The sequence below is a fragment of the Petaurus breviceps genome, unplaced genomic scaffold (assembly GCF_028583685.1).
Source record: "Petaurus breviceps papuanus isolate PSGF00001 unplaced genomic scaffold, PetGlider_PUasm1.0 126, whole genome shotgun sequence".
Lineage (NCBI taxonomy): Eukaryota > Metazoa > Chordata > Mammalia > Diprotodontia > Petauridae > Petaurus > Petaurus breviceps.
In genome coordinates this window covers 21,120,880-21,133,631 of record NW_027185655.1, presented here as the reverse complement: position 1 = coordinate 21,133,631, position 12,752 = coordinate 21,120,880, and the positions used below count along the sequence as shown (strand labels likewise).

Below are 12,752 nucleotides of genomic sequence, written 5' to 3'. Positions count from 1 at the left end.
GGAATATTATATTCCAGGCCCTTCGATCCCTCAGTGTAGAAGCTGCCAGATCCTGGGTTATCCTGATTGTGTTTCCACAATATTCAAATTGTTTCTTCCTGGCTGCTTGTAATATTCTCTCCTTAATCTGGGAATTCCGGAACCTGGCTATAATATTCCTAGGAGTTTTCTTTTTGGGATTTTTTTCAGGAGGTGGATTCTTTCAACCTCTATTTTGCCCTCTGGTTCTAAAACATCAGGGCAGTTTTCTTTGAGAACTTCCTGGAGGATGTTTTCCAGGCTCTTACTTTGGTCATGGCTCTCAGGAAGTCCAATAATTTTTAAATTATCTCTTCTGGATCTATTTTCCAGGTCAGTGGTTTTTCCCATGAGATATTTCACATTGCCTTCTATTCTTTCATTTGTTTGGATCTGTTTAACAGCATCTTGATTTCTCATAAAGTCATTAGCTTCCATTTGCTCCAATCTAATTCTGAAGCAATGATTCTCCTCAGTGAGCTTTTGAGATTCTTTTCCCATCTGGCAAATTCGATTTTTTAAGGCCTTCTTCTCCTCATTGCCTTTTTGAGCCTCCTTTGCCATTTGAGTCAGTCTGTTTTTTAAGGTATTATTTTCTTCAGTCAGGCTGTTGACTCTCATTTCATAATTTTCTTGCATTGTTCTCATTTCTCTTCCCAATTTTTCCTTCACTTCTCTTATCTGCTTCTTAAGGTCCTCTATGGCCTGTACCCAGCTTGTATTTTCCTTTGAAGCTTTTGGTGCAGGAGTTCTGACTTCACTGATTTCCTCCTGTTCCATGCCTGGCTCCTTCTTATCCCCAAAATAGGAGTGTAATGTTGGAATCTTCCGTCTGCTTTGTTTCCTTTGCCTGCTCATTTTGCCACTCAATGATTTGACTTTTGGGCTTTTTGCCACAGCAGGACTCTGCCACCAGACAGGGGAGTTTTCATCCCAAACGCTGGGGTTTTCTCAGCTGCCGGAGGTATTAGATGGGTGCCCTCTCTGAGGTCTCCACACGCTCTGACAAGCTGGACACACACCCCAGGACCTCCACCCTAGACTGCAATCCAGATCCAAGCAGGTTAAAGCAAGAGCGATGACCCCTGAGACTGGTGCTTGGTCCCCCTACACTCTGCAGGCCAGGAGCTGAAGCCGCCTTGTGGCGCTGGCAGGCTGTGCTGGCATCTCAGCAGTTTCTTGCTCCGGGGGTAAAAGCCATGCACTCCCACTTACTGGGTCCCAAAGTCCAGACTGCACTGGCCTCACACCTTGTCCTTCGCATCTATGTGTTGATAAATCTGGAAATGGCCACAGCTGCTGCTGATCTGGAGTCCCTCTGGTCAGGCCCGCCCTGGGGCTAAAGCCTCGGCGTGGTGCTGGGCTCGGCTCCCAGAGCGTTGAGTGCGCTGGCCAATTCCTGTCCGGTCTGCCGGGCTGTTCTCAGCGGGAGGTTAGCTTCTCTGTGTCATTTTGTGGGTTCTGCAGCTCCAAAGTTTGTTTAGAGTCCCCTTTTTACATGGATTGGGGAGGGTGGAAGCTGGAGCCGCGGGAGGGTTGTGCTTCTACTCCGCCATCTTGGCTCCACCTCCCTAAACTTTTAATAAAAAATATTTGGCCTACTTAAATTTCATATGCACTATGTACTTTAGTTAAAGGGAAGGCACTCCCCCAAACCCTTTCATCTTTTAAGAAATGGCAGTGATGATTCTGCTCAATTATCTGAAGCTGTGGAAACTAGAAGCAAATATAGATGGAAACAACATGATGAAGCCTATAGCTGTATCCCCCAGCACAAGGAGGCTAGAGCAGCCTTGCAGCCCTCTCTGGGAACCTGCTCACATAGTAAGAGGGCTGGGACCAGAAAGTGAGAGACAAGGAATATCAAATAAGGCTAAAATATCAAATATGTCAATAGAAAAAAAAACCTTAATATGAGTCCAGAGCAAAAGCAGACATATCAACAGGGAAGATCTTGAAACTAGAAAAAAAGAAATGAGTAAAAAAATCCTCAAAGATCATAAAATTCTCACAACAAATATCAGAGAGGAAAGTGAGCCAATAACATGTGATTGAAGAAGCCTGTAAAATCCCAGAAAAGCATGGAACAACAAGAAACTCTGGAGTAGTTCAAAAGGACAAATAAAATCCATTTTTAAAAAGTTAGGAATGAATATGTCAGAAATTTAGGGCTCCCACACAGAATTAAAAAATAGAATTGACTGATTTAGAAAAGTTGAATTCATGACAGAAAATCTCTAAAGAAGTTAACAAGAGGTTAACGGATTTGGAACACACAAATTCTGAAATAGAAGAAAATCTGGCAAAACAAAGTCAAAAAGCAACAGTGTTTTTAAAAGAGAAGGGAGAGAAAAGGAGGGGACACAGATTCTATTTAAGCCAAAGTAACTGACTTTGAGGACAGGATGTGTGCAGTGATAACTTCAGGATCATCAGTTTCCCCCAAAAAACATGATGAACCAGAATTACCTAAATGTCAGGGTGTAAGCAATAATATAAGAAAACTGCCCAGAACTTCTGAATGCAGAGCGAAAAGCACCCTTTGAGAGATTATAAAAATTACAACCTGGGCGGGAAGACCCTACGCTAAACTCAGGTGAAAGGTTCAGTAGTGTTTTGTTTTATCCAACCCAGCTCTGGAGAATTATTTGCCTAAAACCATTTAATTGTTTTTGGAACACTCCCTATGATTCTCCCTTCCAGCTAGTCAAAGGTGAACTGAAGAGGTACCTCCATAAACTGAATTAATCACAGACTTTTTCCTGTTTTCAGTCTGGTCATTTTCCTAAACCAGTGGGGCAAAGGGGAGAAGAGACGGACTCCCCTTAAGTGGGTCAATCTGGAGCCCCTTCTGGTTACTGCTCTAATTCTGTCAGAAGGGAGGACAGTTCCCTCCAGCCTTTCTTTACCCCAGTGGACCTCAAATTAGATGATTAGCCCTTTGCTTTAAAGGGAAGGAAATTTCAGTGGAAGGCATTATTTTGGAATTGATAGTTAAATAAGACTGAAGAGGATTTCTCATCCAGGTTTAGTAATGTCTGCATATGATTTTGTGTCTTGTCTAAAGAGGGAAGGGGGCCAAGGTCTCAGCATGATTCCACAGTAGCCTTTGATGAGTCATCCACATAAGGGTATCATACGATCTGGACAGTTCACAGATACCTCTTGCATGTTTTTTCTAGCTTATTCTGCATTTTCTGTTTTTTAAGGTGGATGGCAAGATGAAACCTGGCCAGATGGTTGGACGGCGGTGACTAGAGACGGGAAGCGGTCGGCCCAGTTTGAGCACACTTTGCTGGTCACGGACACTGGCTGTGAAATCTTAACCCGACCACTAGATGGCGTGCGCCCTCACTTCATGTCCCAGTTTTAAGTTCTGCGATGACTGACACCTGAATGCTATCTTTTGACTGTACTGTGTGCATCTTATTGAGAGTACAGAATAGAGGACGGTATTTTGTCATTTGTTTTGTTTTCATTGTCTATAGCTAAACGAAGAATACAGCGTTGGGTGTGTGTACCTTCAAGAGCTTGTTGTGGGTCTGAAAAAGCAGTGAAGAATAAAAAATTTTTTCTCTTCTCCTTTCTTCTCTCCCAATACCCTTCATTCCCTGCTTCCTCATTTGCCTTTTAGACATCTTACCTTCAACCAGCTTAGGTTGCTTCTGTGACTGCCGTGACAGGCCATTCAGTGCCAGCTACTTTCCAACTGAATGTTGTTTGTAAATGAAAATTCTTGGCACCTCAGCCAGATTTTTTGCGCCATATTTTTAAATAAAGATATATATGTGTGCATGTGTGTGTATGTGACAGTGTGTGTGTGTGTGTGTGTGTATTTAAAGCTCAGAGACCCACATAATTGCTTGCTAATAACACTTTGGACTAGGACTGTCTTTGATTCTGGTCTAAGGGTTATATAGGACAAGATAGGGTAAGGAATGGGCCCACTGTCGGTAATGTGATATAATTCTCAATTAGGGAATTTGTTTTATTTTCTTCTTCACCCACCCTCCCTACCATTTTTCTTTTTCCTCATGCTTTATAGCTCCTGTTGTAACTGTGCTTGAGGAAACCCTCAATGCAGGAGACTTGGTTCTCAGCCTAGACTCTCAAGCACACCAGTGGGGGCATGTCACAAGTTCACTTTGGAAAAAGGCACTGGTTTTTCCTGCTTATCACAGAACTCCCTGTCCATTAACGGTGGCTGGCTTTGCTGGACCTAATGGATGGATACAATATACTGTTATTTCAGACCTTCCTTATACTGGAATTTAAACCAAAAAAGGATTTCCTGTCCTTTCTTCTTTGTTTTATTTCTTAAGGCTGCCTAGGGACCATCATAGGTGAAGATTGCCCTGGGAGAAAAGATGTGAAAAGACAGTTCTGTTACACATACCCAGTTTGTATGAGAAAGAAAAATAAAATACTGTTAAGATGGCTGGTGTAAAATTGAGTGGACCTAACAACCGTAGCCCAGCAGGGCGTTGAGATTGTTCTCAACAGTGGGGTGAAGCTTTCCCCCATACCTCTGGTAATGCATGCACTCCATGTGAGAAACAGATAACTCCCTTTGGGTTTAAATAGTTACTGGACTGGAACCTTCAGCCTTGGTGGGACAAGGATCCCAGTAGACTATTGTTGCGCCTTAAGCTGTGAGAGTGACCTCAGCTACCACTTTAGGCCTGATATCTCTATTCTTCCAGATCCTTGAGGCCACCCCCAATAAATAAGTAAATGAAGTTGATGAAGAAATAGCAAAACATAAAATCACAGTCACTGATGGGTACATTATTCTTAGAGATCTGATGACAACTTATGTCGTATTTGGCACCACTAAAGCATTAGCCTTATGGGAAAATGTCTTCTTTTCCAGAGTGCCTCAGACCTTTATGCAAAAATTGTGATCGCAGTTTCTTAACTTTGTTATTGTTTTCATGATTCAGCAAAATGACCTCTTGGTACCAGGTGGGTTTTGGGAGGGTTGAGGGTAGATAGAGCATGTTTGTGAAGATTTTCATTACACACAATGCAATACTTGTAAGTGTAATGTATAGCATTATAAATGATCATACACTGAATGATGATCATACCACACAATTCATCTGCTTCGTTATGGTTGTTTGGGAAAAGAGGAAGCTACCTTTACAATCTAAATGGAGCCAGTAGCATTGTTTAGTAACAAAACACTTCTTCGTGGCTGTAAATTGCGATTGTAGTGACAATTGGGGTGTTAATAGCCTTCTGGTAGGTTATCTAGTTTAAAAGGCAGGCAGCTGTCTGATGTTCATCACCAGAGAGCAAGCCCAAAGAATGCAGAATCTTGGAGGAAGGGGTTGGTGGTTGTCTTAATATTTATTGAGAGCTTTTATTTTTATATCACCTTCATTTTCCAGTTTCCCTTCCTTTTCTTTCGCTAAGAGATGACTTTTTTTTCTTTTAATGCCTTTTTTCTATTTTGTGGAGATTTTTTTTTAATGTATCAGACCATAGATACTGCATTCATTACATCTCAGGTTTTTACAACTTGCTACAATTTGGAAAAGGTATAGCTTTGGTTTGAGGAAAACTGCCAGCAATTTCCAAAACAAATTTCCTGTGTTAAATTTTTAAGGCTCTCACATCAATTTTGATGAGTTCATATGCGTCTGGTGAAAGACTTGGGCCCTTGCCTGTCTTTCTATCACTACTACTACTACACTTATAGTCATGATTTTCCCTTACTTTTTTTTTTTTAAGCAATCGGGGTTAAGTAACTTGCTCAAGGTTACACGGCCAGTTATTTTTGTGTGGGTGCCGAGTATCTGAGGCCGGAACTGATCCCAAGTCTCCCAACGCCGGGGCCAGTGCTCTCTCTCACTGTGCTACCTGGCTACCCCTTCCTCTTACTTTTTTTAAGTGTTTCTATAAGGGCTTACATATTACAAACCACCATAAGAACACCATTTGCCACTGTCACAAACATTTACCAAGTAAGACTTAATTTAGTTACTTAATTTTTCCTGAGGTTCATTGTTAATGTGTTTTATTAAATGGCTAAGCACTCAAAAGTTCACCTTTGGAGGAAAGTTCTAGTCTTTAAAGAAAATGCACCCCCTCTTGGGGCCGTGTCTGGCTGCTCTGAAGGTTCCTTAATGTCACTGAAATGTGAAGCCACCATACCCTTTGAGGGGAAAACGTATATGTTGGGTGGTGAGCTCATTTAGTTTTTGGCTCACATCCTGTTGACTTTCTGGTGAAACCTGTAGAACCTTACGTATTTTTCTCTATATTCATACTTGGAAGAGATTCTAAATTTTGGTTAAAGGCTAGTGAAAATAAAATTGCAGTTTCTTCCTCAGTTCAGACCTCCCTCCCCCCAAACAAATATGTCCATGGCACTGAGGTTAAGAACCCTTGCTTTTAGAGAATTGGGAGAAAATTTGGTATCTTGGCATGTTGTATGTCATAATTCATCTATAATGGGTCACTGGCCACATTTGGCTTTTCTTTGAAAGGAGCCTACCAAGCTTGCTCCATGAATGGACTGAGATGAAAGGCCATTAGGGAAAATACTTGAGACCATCTCGATTTGCTGCCTTCTTCATCTTTCCACAAGAGTGGAAGGCAGCATCTGGGCTTTCAACACTTTTGGAGCAGCAGGACTAATGTGCTCAATGTTAACAGTTATGTGTGCTTTCCAAAGGAACTCTCCCACCCCCTTCAGTTCTGAAGAAAGCATACCTTTTCATACACAGAACCTGGCTGAATTGTGTTTGAACTCTGAGGGGCAAGAAATTCTTGGTGCCATGGTTCCAGCTGCTCGCTGTGTGACCTCCCCACCTCACCTTTCAAGAAGGGCAATCAAGATTTTGTCAGAAGAAAACTGGAATACCTTGTAAGGGTCTCCTCCCCTCACCCTTGTGATATACTTGGTCTATTGCCTTTTAAAAGTGTCCCACCAGGCCCTCCTGATATTCTGGTAATACTGTTAATTTGGGAGACTACGGGTGAGCACTAGAGCTATTTATATGTGGTAATTTTATGAATATTTATGAAAAATATGTGTGCTAACTTATCATCACTATGTTGTTTGTATGAAATGTGCCAAAAATCATCCCAAAGAGGGCCTCCTGCTGACGTTTTCTCCTGTCACCATAGGTCTTTGTGGTTTCATAGCATTTTAATAATAAGTGGTAATTGCAAGCTGGCTTCAAAATATATCTTTAAAGATTTTAGCAGAGAGAAAAGTTATCAGCCTGAAAAACAAGGAAGCGCCTAAGCTAAACATAGCTTCCAAGTTTTTTGTCAGAATAGTACTCTAATTTTTCTTTTTTGGTTTGTTTTTGGACAATTTGAGATCCTCTGTAGCAATTATTACAAAAAATAAATTTAAAAATTATTCCAAAGTGGTCTGTCTTTTAGAAATAGCATGGTGTAGTACTAGAATTAGGCATCAAATATGTGGGGTCTAGTTCCAACCTTGCCATTGTGTGACTAGCTTTTGTGCCTCGGTTTCCTAATTTCAGGAATGAATGCAGGGGGTTAACTAGATCGAAAGTGTGACACAAGGTCAAGAGCTGCCAGAATCACATTAAAATGTAATTGGGAAATAATTTTTAAAAATAGGATAAACAATAGGGTTGATATGTAGTTTTCTGAGTCAATGTGGCACCAGCACAGATCCTTATGTATGGGCCCCCATTTCTTTTTGGGTTTGGCATCACTTTAAGTTCTCTTTATTCTGCTAGTATCAGCAAATCTTTGATTTCATTTAGGTTAGAAACAATGACTTGGTTTTAGTTTAGTAGGTGCTGATGTGAGGTTTTTATCATCGTCTGTATATCTGTTACGGTGTTAAAATCACCTTTTATGTTTTCCTGTCTGTCCATTTGCTATATAAAATATGTCCTTGATCGAAAGAGTATATATGATGGTTGTTTGACATTCATTTCACTTAATTATCTGGCTTTAATGTAATATTTTTCCTTCTGAAGACTTTTTTTTCCTGTAAGAAATTTTTTTTAGTCTTATACACGTTAAGAACCACTCTTTCGAATATACAACTTAGACATAGTAGGTCTTTCAATTTCTCAGTATTGACTGCAACTGAAATCAACAGATGTTCCACACTAGAATTAATAAACATTCTTGGATGTGAAATGGCCTTTTCATCCCTGAGACTTGTTTAAAATGCAAAAGTGATAAGTTTATATCACAAGAAGGTCCTGGAGATCTTGATCAGTTGTCTCTCTCTGTTCCATTTATACGCCTACTCCCTTAAATAACCAGCATTTGTTACTGTAATATTAAAACAACTGAGAAAATTGTTTTCAAACTTGATTTTGTGATGTTAACCTGGTTTAATTTCATTTCTATGCTCATCTATGCATCAGACAGTTTTTCTACTAGGCTTGGGGTATTTTTTTTGTTACAAAGTGAAATCAGATGAAAAAATGAATGCATTACTTGAACCCTTTGTACTAGGGAGAAAAGAGACTAAATGGCTATAAAAGGTAGACTTCTCAAATGTGGAGAAATGAGGATTGGCAGATTGGTTTGTTTTTTAAGCAAGATTTTGCCTTAATAACTTGTGCAACAAATCTTAGTAGTTATGGTTGAGGATTCAGCAATATGATTGACATAAACTGGAGGTAGTCAGCCAATTAATATATATTACCAGTCCTTTGAAAAGAAACAGCTTTTATATGTATAGATACATGTATATATTGTGTGTATATGTATATATGCACAAATACATGTAGATTCTTTTTTCAACAAATAATCGTAATCAGTTTTTATAAAAGTGAGCATTTCCATGTCCATTCTGACTGATGGCTCATAAAACAAATATTTGCTGATTATAGCAAATTGCATTGGACAAATCCTATGTGACAGATGTCACTTGTCCCAGTAGCCAAAATCACTCAACAGGGATGGCCATTCTGATATTTATGTATATGGATTATCAATATTCTGTACATTGTAAAATACTCAATAAAATTTCATGTGTTTTTCAAAATGTGTTGGGTGATTGGGGTTGATAACAGAATCGTAACCCTAGAATTGGGAGAGACTTTAGAGACTAGTCCATTTCCTGCCTCTTAGAGATGAGGAAACTAAGTTGCCCAAAGCAGCAGGGTAGAATTTGAACTCAGGTTTTTGAATCTAAATCCAGTGCTCTTCCCATTGTCTTACATATATGTGTATTCCATATTGCTAAGTTACCCGTAATGATTTGCTTTAAGAGGGGATTAATATTGGGTGATGGGGAATTTGCATCCTAATTTGACCAAGACTATAAACTGAATAAGTGTCTGAATACCGACCCAAAGGGTCCCCTTTTGCTATAAATATTCTCCAGTAAAAAGTGTTTTAAATAAAAGGGGAAAACTGAGTACCTTCCTGTAAGGGTTATGGGATTTAAAGATCTCCCATGCCCCATGGACGTGCTGACATAGCAGAGCAAGAGAAAGTGAAAAGCCGAGCTAACGGTCCTGCAGTTGGCAGTTGGTGGCGGTTGCCTTTTTTTTTTTTTTTCTTTTGAGTTAGGACTCCTGCTGAGGACTGCCAGGGGCCGGAGCTGCTGGGAGCGCTCTTCCAGGACGCTGGGTGGTTGCTGTGAGTGGGGAGAGGAGGACCTTTGCCTGAGGTAGATTGTTCTGTTTTAAAGGCTTGAGAATGTGGGTGCTTTCTACTTTATCTACCTGTGCCAATATCATAACTACTCTGATGGCTTTCACTTTCTGGTTTTGGGACTCAGTCTTTTGGTATCTTAATAAATTTTCTAGTTTATTTCCCCATATGGCAAACCTGATGTATTTTGTGATGGATAATTATATCAGCATATTTGTAATCTCTATAGGCATTGTGAATATGGCATTGCTGATACATTTGGCGACGAGGATGGGATCACAAAATGTCAGGCCTCTATTTGGAAGCAGTGGAGTGGGGCTTTAGAGGGAGAAATGGCTATTCCAGGATGGGAGGATTTGCCTTATTCCTCTCTAGCCAGAGAATGGGCTAAAAGCACAGGGCCCTGTGAAAACTGGGAACCAAGCCTAAAAGAGGGAGAACCTGGAGATTTGGAAAGATGTTTGAAAGCAATACCCATAGAACCAGGCAAAGAACTGGCAGGAGTGTGCAGGAGAGGCTGGGTGCTGCTAACATGTTATCGCCTTATGTGTAAAAGTAGGGATAAGCTGCTGAAGGAAAGAGCTAGGATGGCTAGGGAGTCAGCTGGTTTGCCTGAGGATTCTTCTGTGTCACAGTACTCAGAAGAGCAAACTGGAGGGACCCATGTGGTCCAGGAGCAAGCTACTGTCCATGTAGCTAAAAGGAAGCAAAAAACTAGCAGAAGGAATGTGCATGAAGCTTTTGTACAGGCTGGGCAGAGTTGCCCTGACAGCTTCCAGGAGAATGTGTGTGAGGAGAATGGAATAAGGTTAGATGAGGAGTCTCCTAATGTAGAAGCTCTCCCCATACGAAGAAGAAGGCAGGAGAACCACCGAGGCAAAACAGAGTCCAGGGAGATAATTGAGGATTTCACTCAACAGGAGATCACTGATATATTGAGTAGATTTACCCAAAGAATGGGGGAGTCTTTAGTGTCTTGGATAGTAAGAATCACTGATGAAGGTGCAGGAGGAATAACACTGGACAATGAGGACTGTTTAAAATTCATAAGTATCAGTCAGAATCCTTTTGTACACCAGGCTTTTAGGGATCACCATATGCAAGGAGGAAATAACAAAACGAATCTTCTAGCTTTAGCTGCAGAAGGTTGCAAAAAGCAATATCCAACTGAATCTATGTGGCCTAGGGGAGGCAGACCCTGGTACACACTTAGAGACTGTATGAGAAAACTAAAGGAGGAGGTAATGAAAACTGCTATCCTGATTGGAGATGCAAATGCATATTATGATACCCCCCTAGGAGTTCCTCATAGAAATATCATAGTGAAGATGGCTCCTCCTGCATATAAGCACCTAATTCTGACTCTTTTAATTGGAGAAATAGGGCACCCTCTTTCAGAGGTGCTGGATAAGATTTCACAATTAAGCGATTTAGGGGAATGGGAAAAAGACAAATTGCCTCGAGAGAGAAGAGTAAACAGCCAGAGGATTCAGAGACAAAATAGACCCACAAGAAGGGAACTGTTTACTGCTCTATTAAGAGCAGGGGTGGATTTTAGAAGAATAGATGGTATTCCAACTGAAAAGCTGCATAAGCTGTACCAAGAAAAGGTACTTAGCATTAGAATGAACAGGGAAGCAGGAACCACCCCTGCAGGTATTTCTGAATCTGAATCTTTGTATCCAAGTTTGCCCCACCTTCAGGGGGAATAGGAGATAGGCCAAGCCCCAGCCCAGATAAAAGAAATATGCAGAAGAGATTGCAGACCCCATATTGGTTTAACAATATATTGGAAGAATGGATCAACTACTGTGACTAGGGCACTGATTGATACTGGGGCTGAGGCCACACTTATCTATGGAAACCCTGATAAGTTTAAACATGTAACTCCTATTACCATCACAGGTCTAGGAGACGCTGAAATATCAGCCAGACAGGTTAAAATAACAATGAAAATTGGGCAGTTACCTAAGAAGGAATATGCTGTGGTTGTTGTACCCATTCCTGAATACATCATTGGAATAGATGTATTGAGAGGCATGACTCTGAATTTACCTGAAGGAAGATACCAATTTGCTGTGAGGAAGATAGGAATTAATACAGTTTTAGTAGGAAAACTAAAAATGGACCCAATCACTTTACCTGAACCTTCTGAAGTAATTACTTTAAAACAGTATCGTGTGCCAGGTGGGCAAGATGAAATTGCCACTACTATAAAGGAATATGTTGAAGCAGGAGTGTTAGTCCCTACAACCACAAGATGGAATAATCCTGTCTGGCCAGTAAGAAAATCAGATGGGACATGGAGAATGACTGTGGATTATAGACAGTTGAATAAGGTGACTCCTTCTTTGTATGCTGCTGTTCCAGACACCATCACCTTAATAGAGAGGATCCAGAAATATGATGGGACTTGGTATGCAGTTATTGACTTGGCAAATGCCTTCTTCACCATCCCAATAGACTCTAAACAATGGGACCACTTCGCTTTCACTTGGCAGGGTAGACAATATACTTTCACTCGCTTGCCACAAGGGTACATACATAGCCCCACTATTTGTCACAGGATTGTGGCTGAACAGTTGGATGAATTAAAGCTACCTGGTGTACAGCTTACCCACGACATTGATGATATCATGATACAGGGAAAAGATGCGAAAGTAGTGGAAAGGAGTTTGACCCTTCTAATTGAGCATATGAAAAGTAAAGGGTGGGAAATTAACCCTGCAAAGGTTCAAGGACCAGCTCAGAATGTGAAGTTTTTGGGTATACAATGGAACAAGGGGCTAAGGGAGATTCTTCCTCAAGCCCGACAAAAGATTCAGGATTTTCCTACCCCTACCAATAAGAAGGAGGCCCAAAAGTTCATAGGATTGTTTGGATACTGGAGGCACCACATTCCACATTTGGGACAGATTTTAAAACCTTTATATAGAGTCACACGGAAGAAATATGAATTCGACTGGGGACTTGAGCAGAGTAAAGCTTTTGAAGAAGCCAAGGCTGCCATACAATTGGCCCTAGATTTGTGGCCCATGCAAAATGGTCCAGTGGAATTGCAAGTGACTGTACAAGATGATTATGCAAACTGGAGCTTATGGCAAAAACAACAAAGCCGAAAT

The 12,752-nt window shown here is 40.8% G+C and overlaps 1 protein-coding gene across 1 annotated transcript in view; it reads left to right on the top strand.

Annotated features, from left to right (window-relative positions):
* METAP1 (methionyl aminopeptidase 1) overlaps positions 1 to 9,016 on the top strand; it is an 80,144-nt gene extending 71,128 nt beyond the window's left edge. Inside the window, exon 11 of the mRNA XM_069094256.1 lies at positions 3,228 to 9,016. Coding sequence (XP_068950357.1) covers positions 3,228 to 3,391 — 164 coding nt within the window. The 3' untranslated portion in view covers positions 3,392 to 9,016. The remainder of the gene's footprint in view (positions 1 to 3,227) is intronic.
* The last annotated feature ends 3,736 nt before the right edge of the window (positions 9,017 to 12,752 follow it).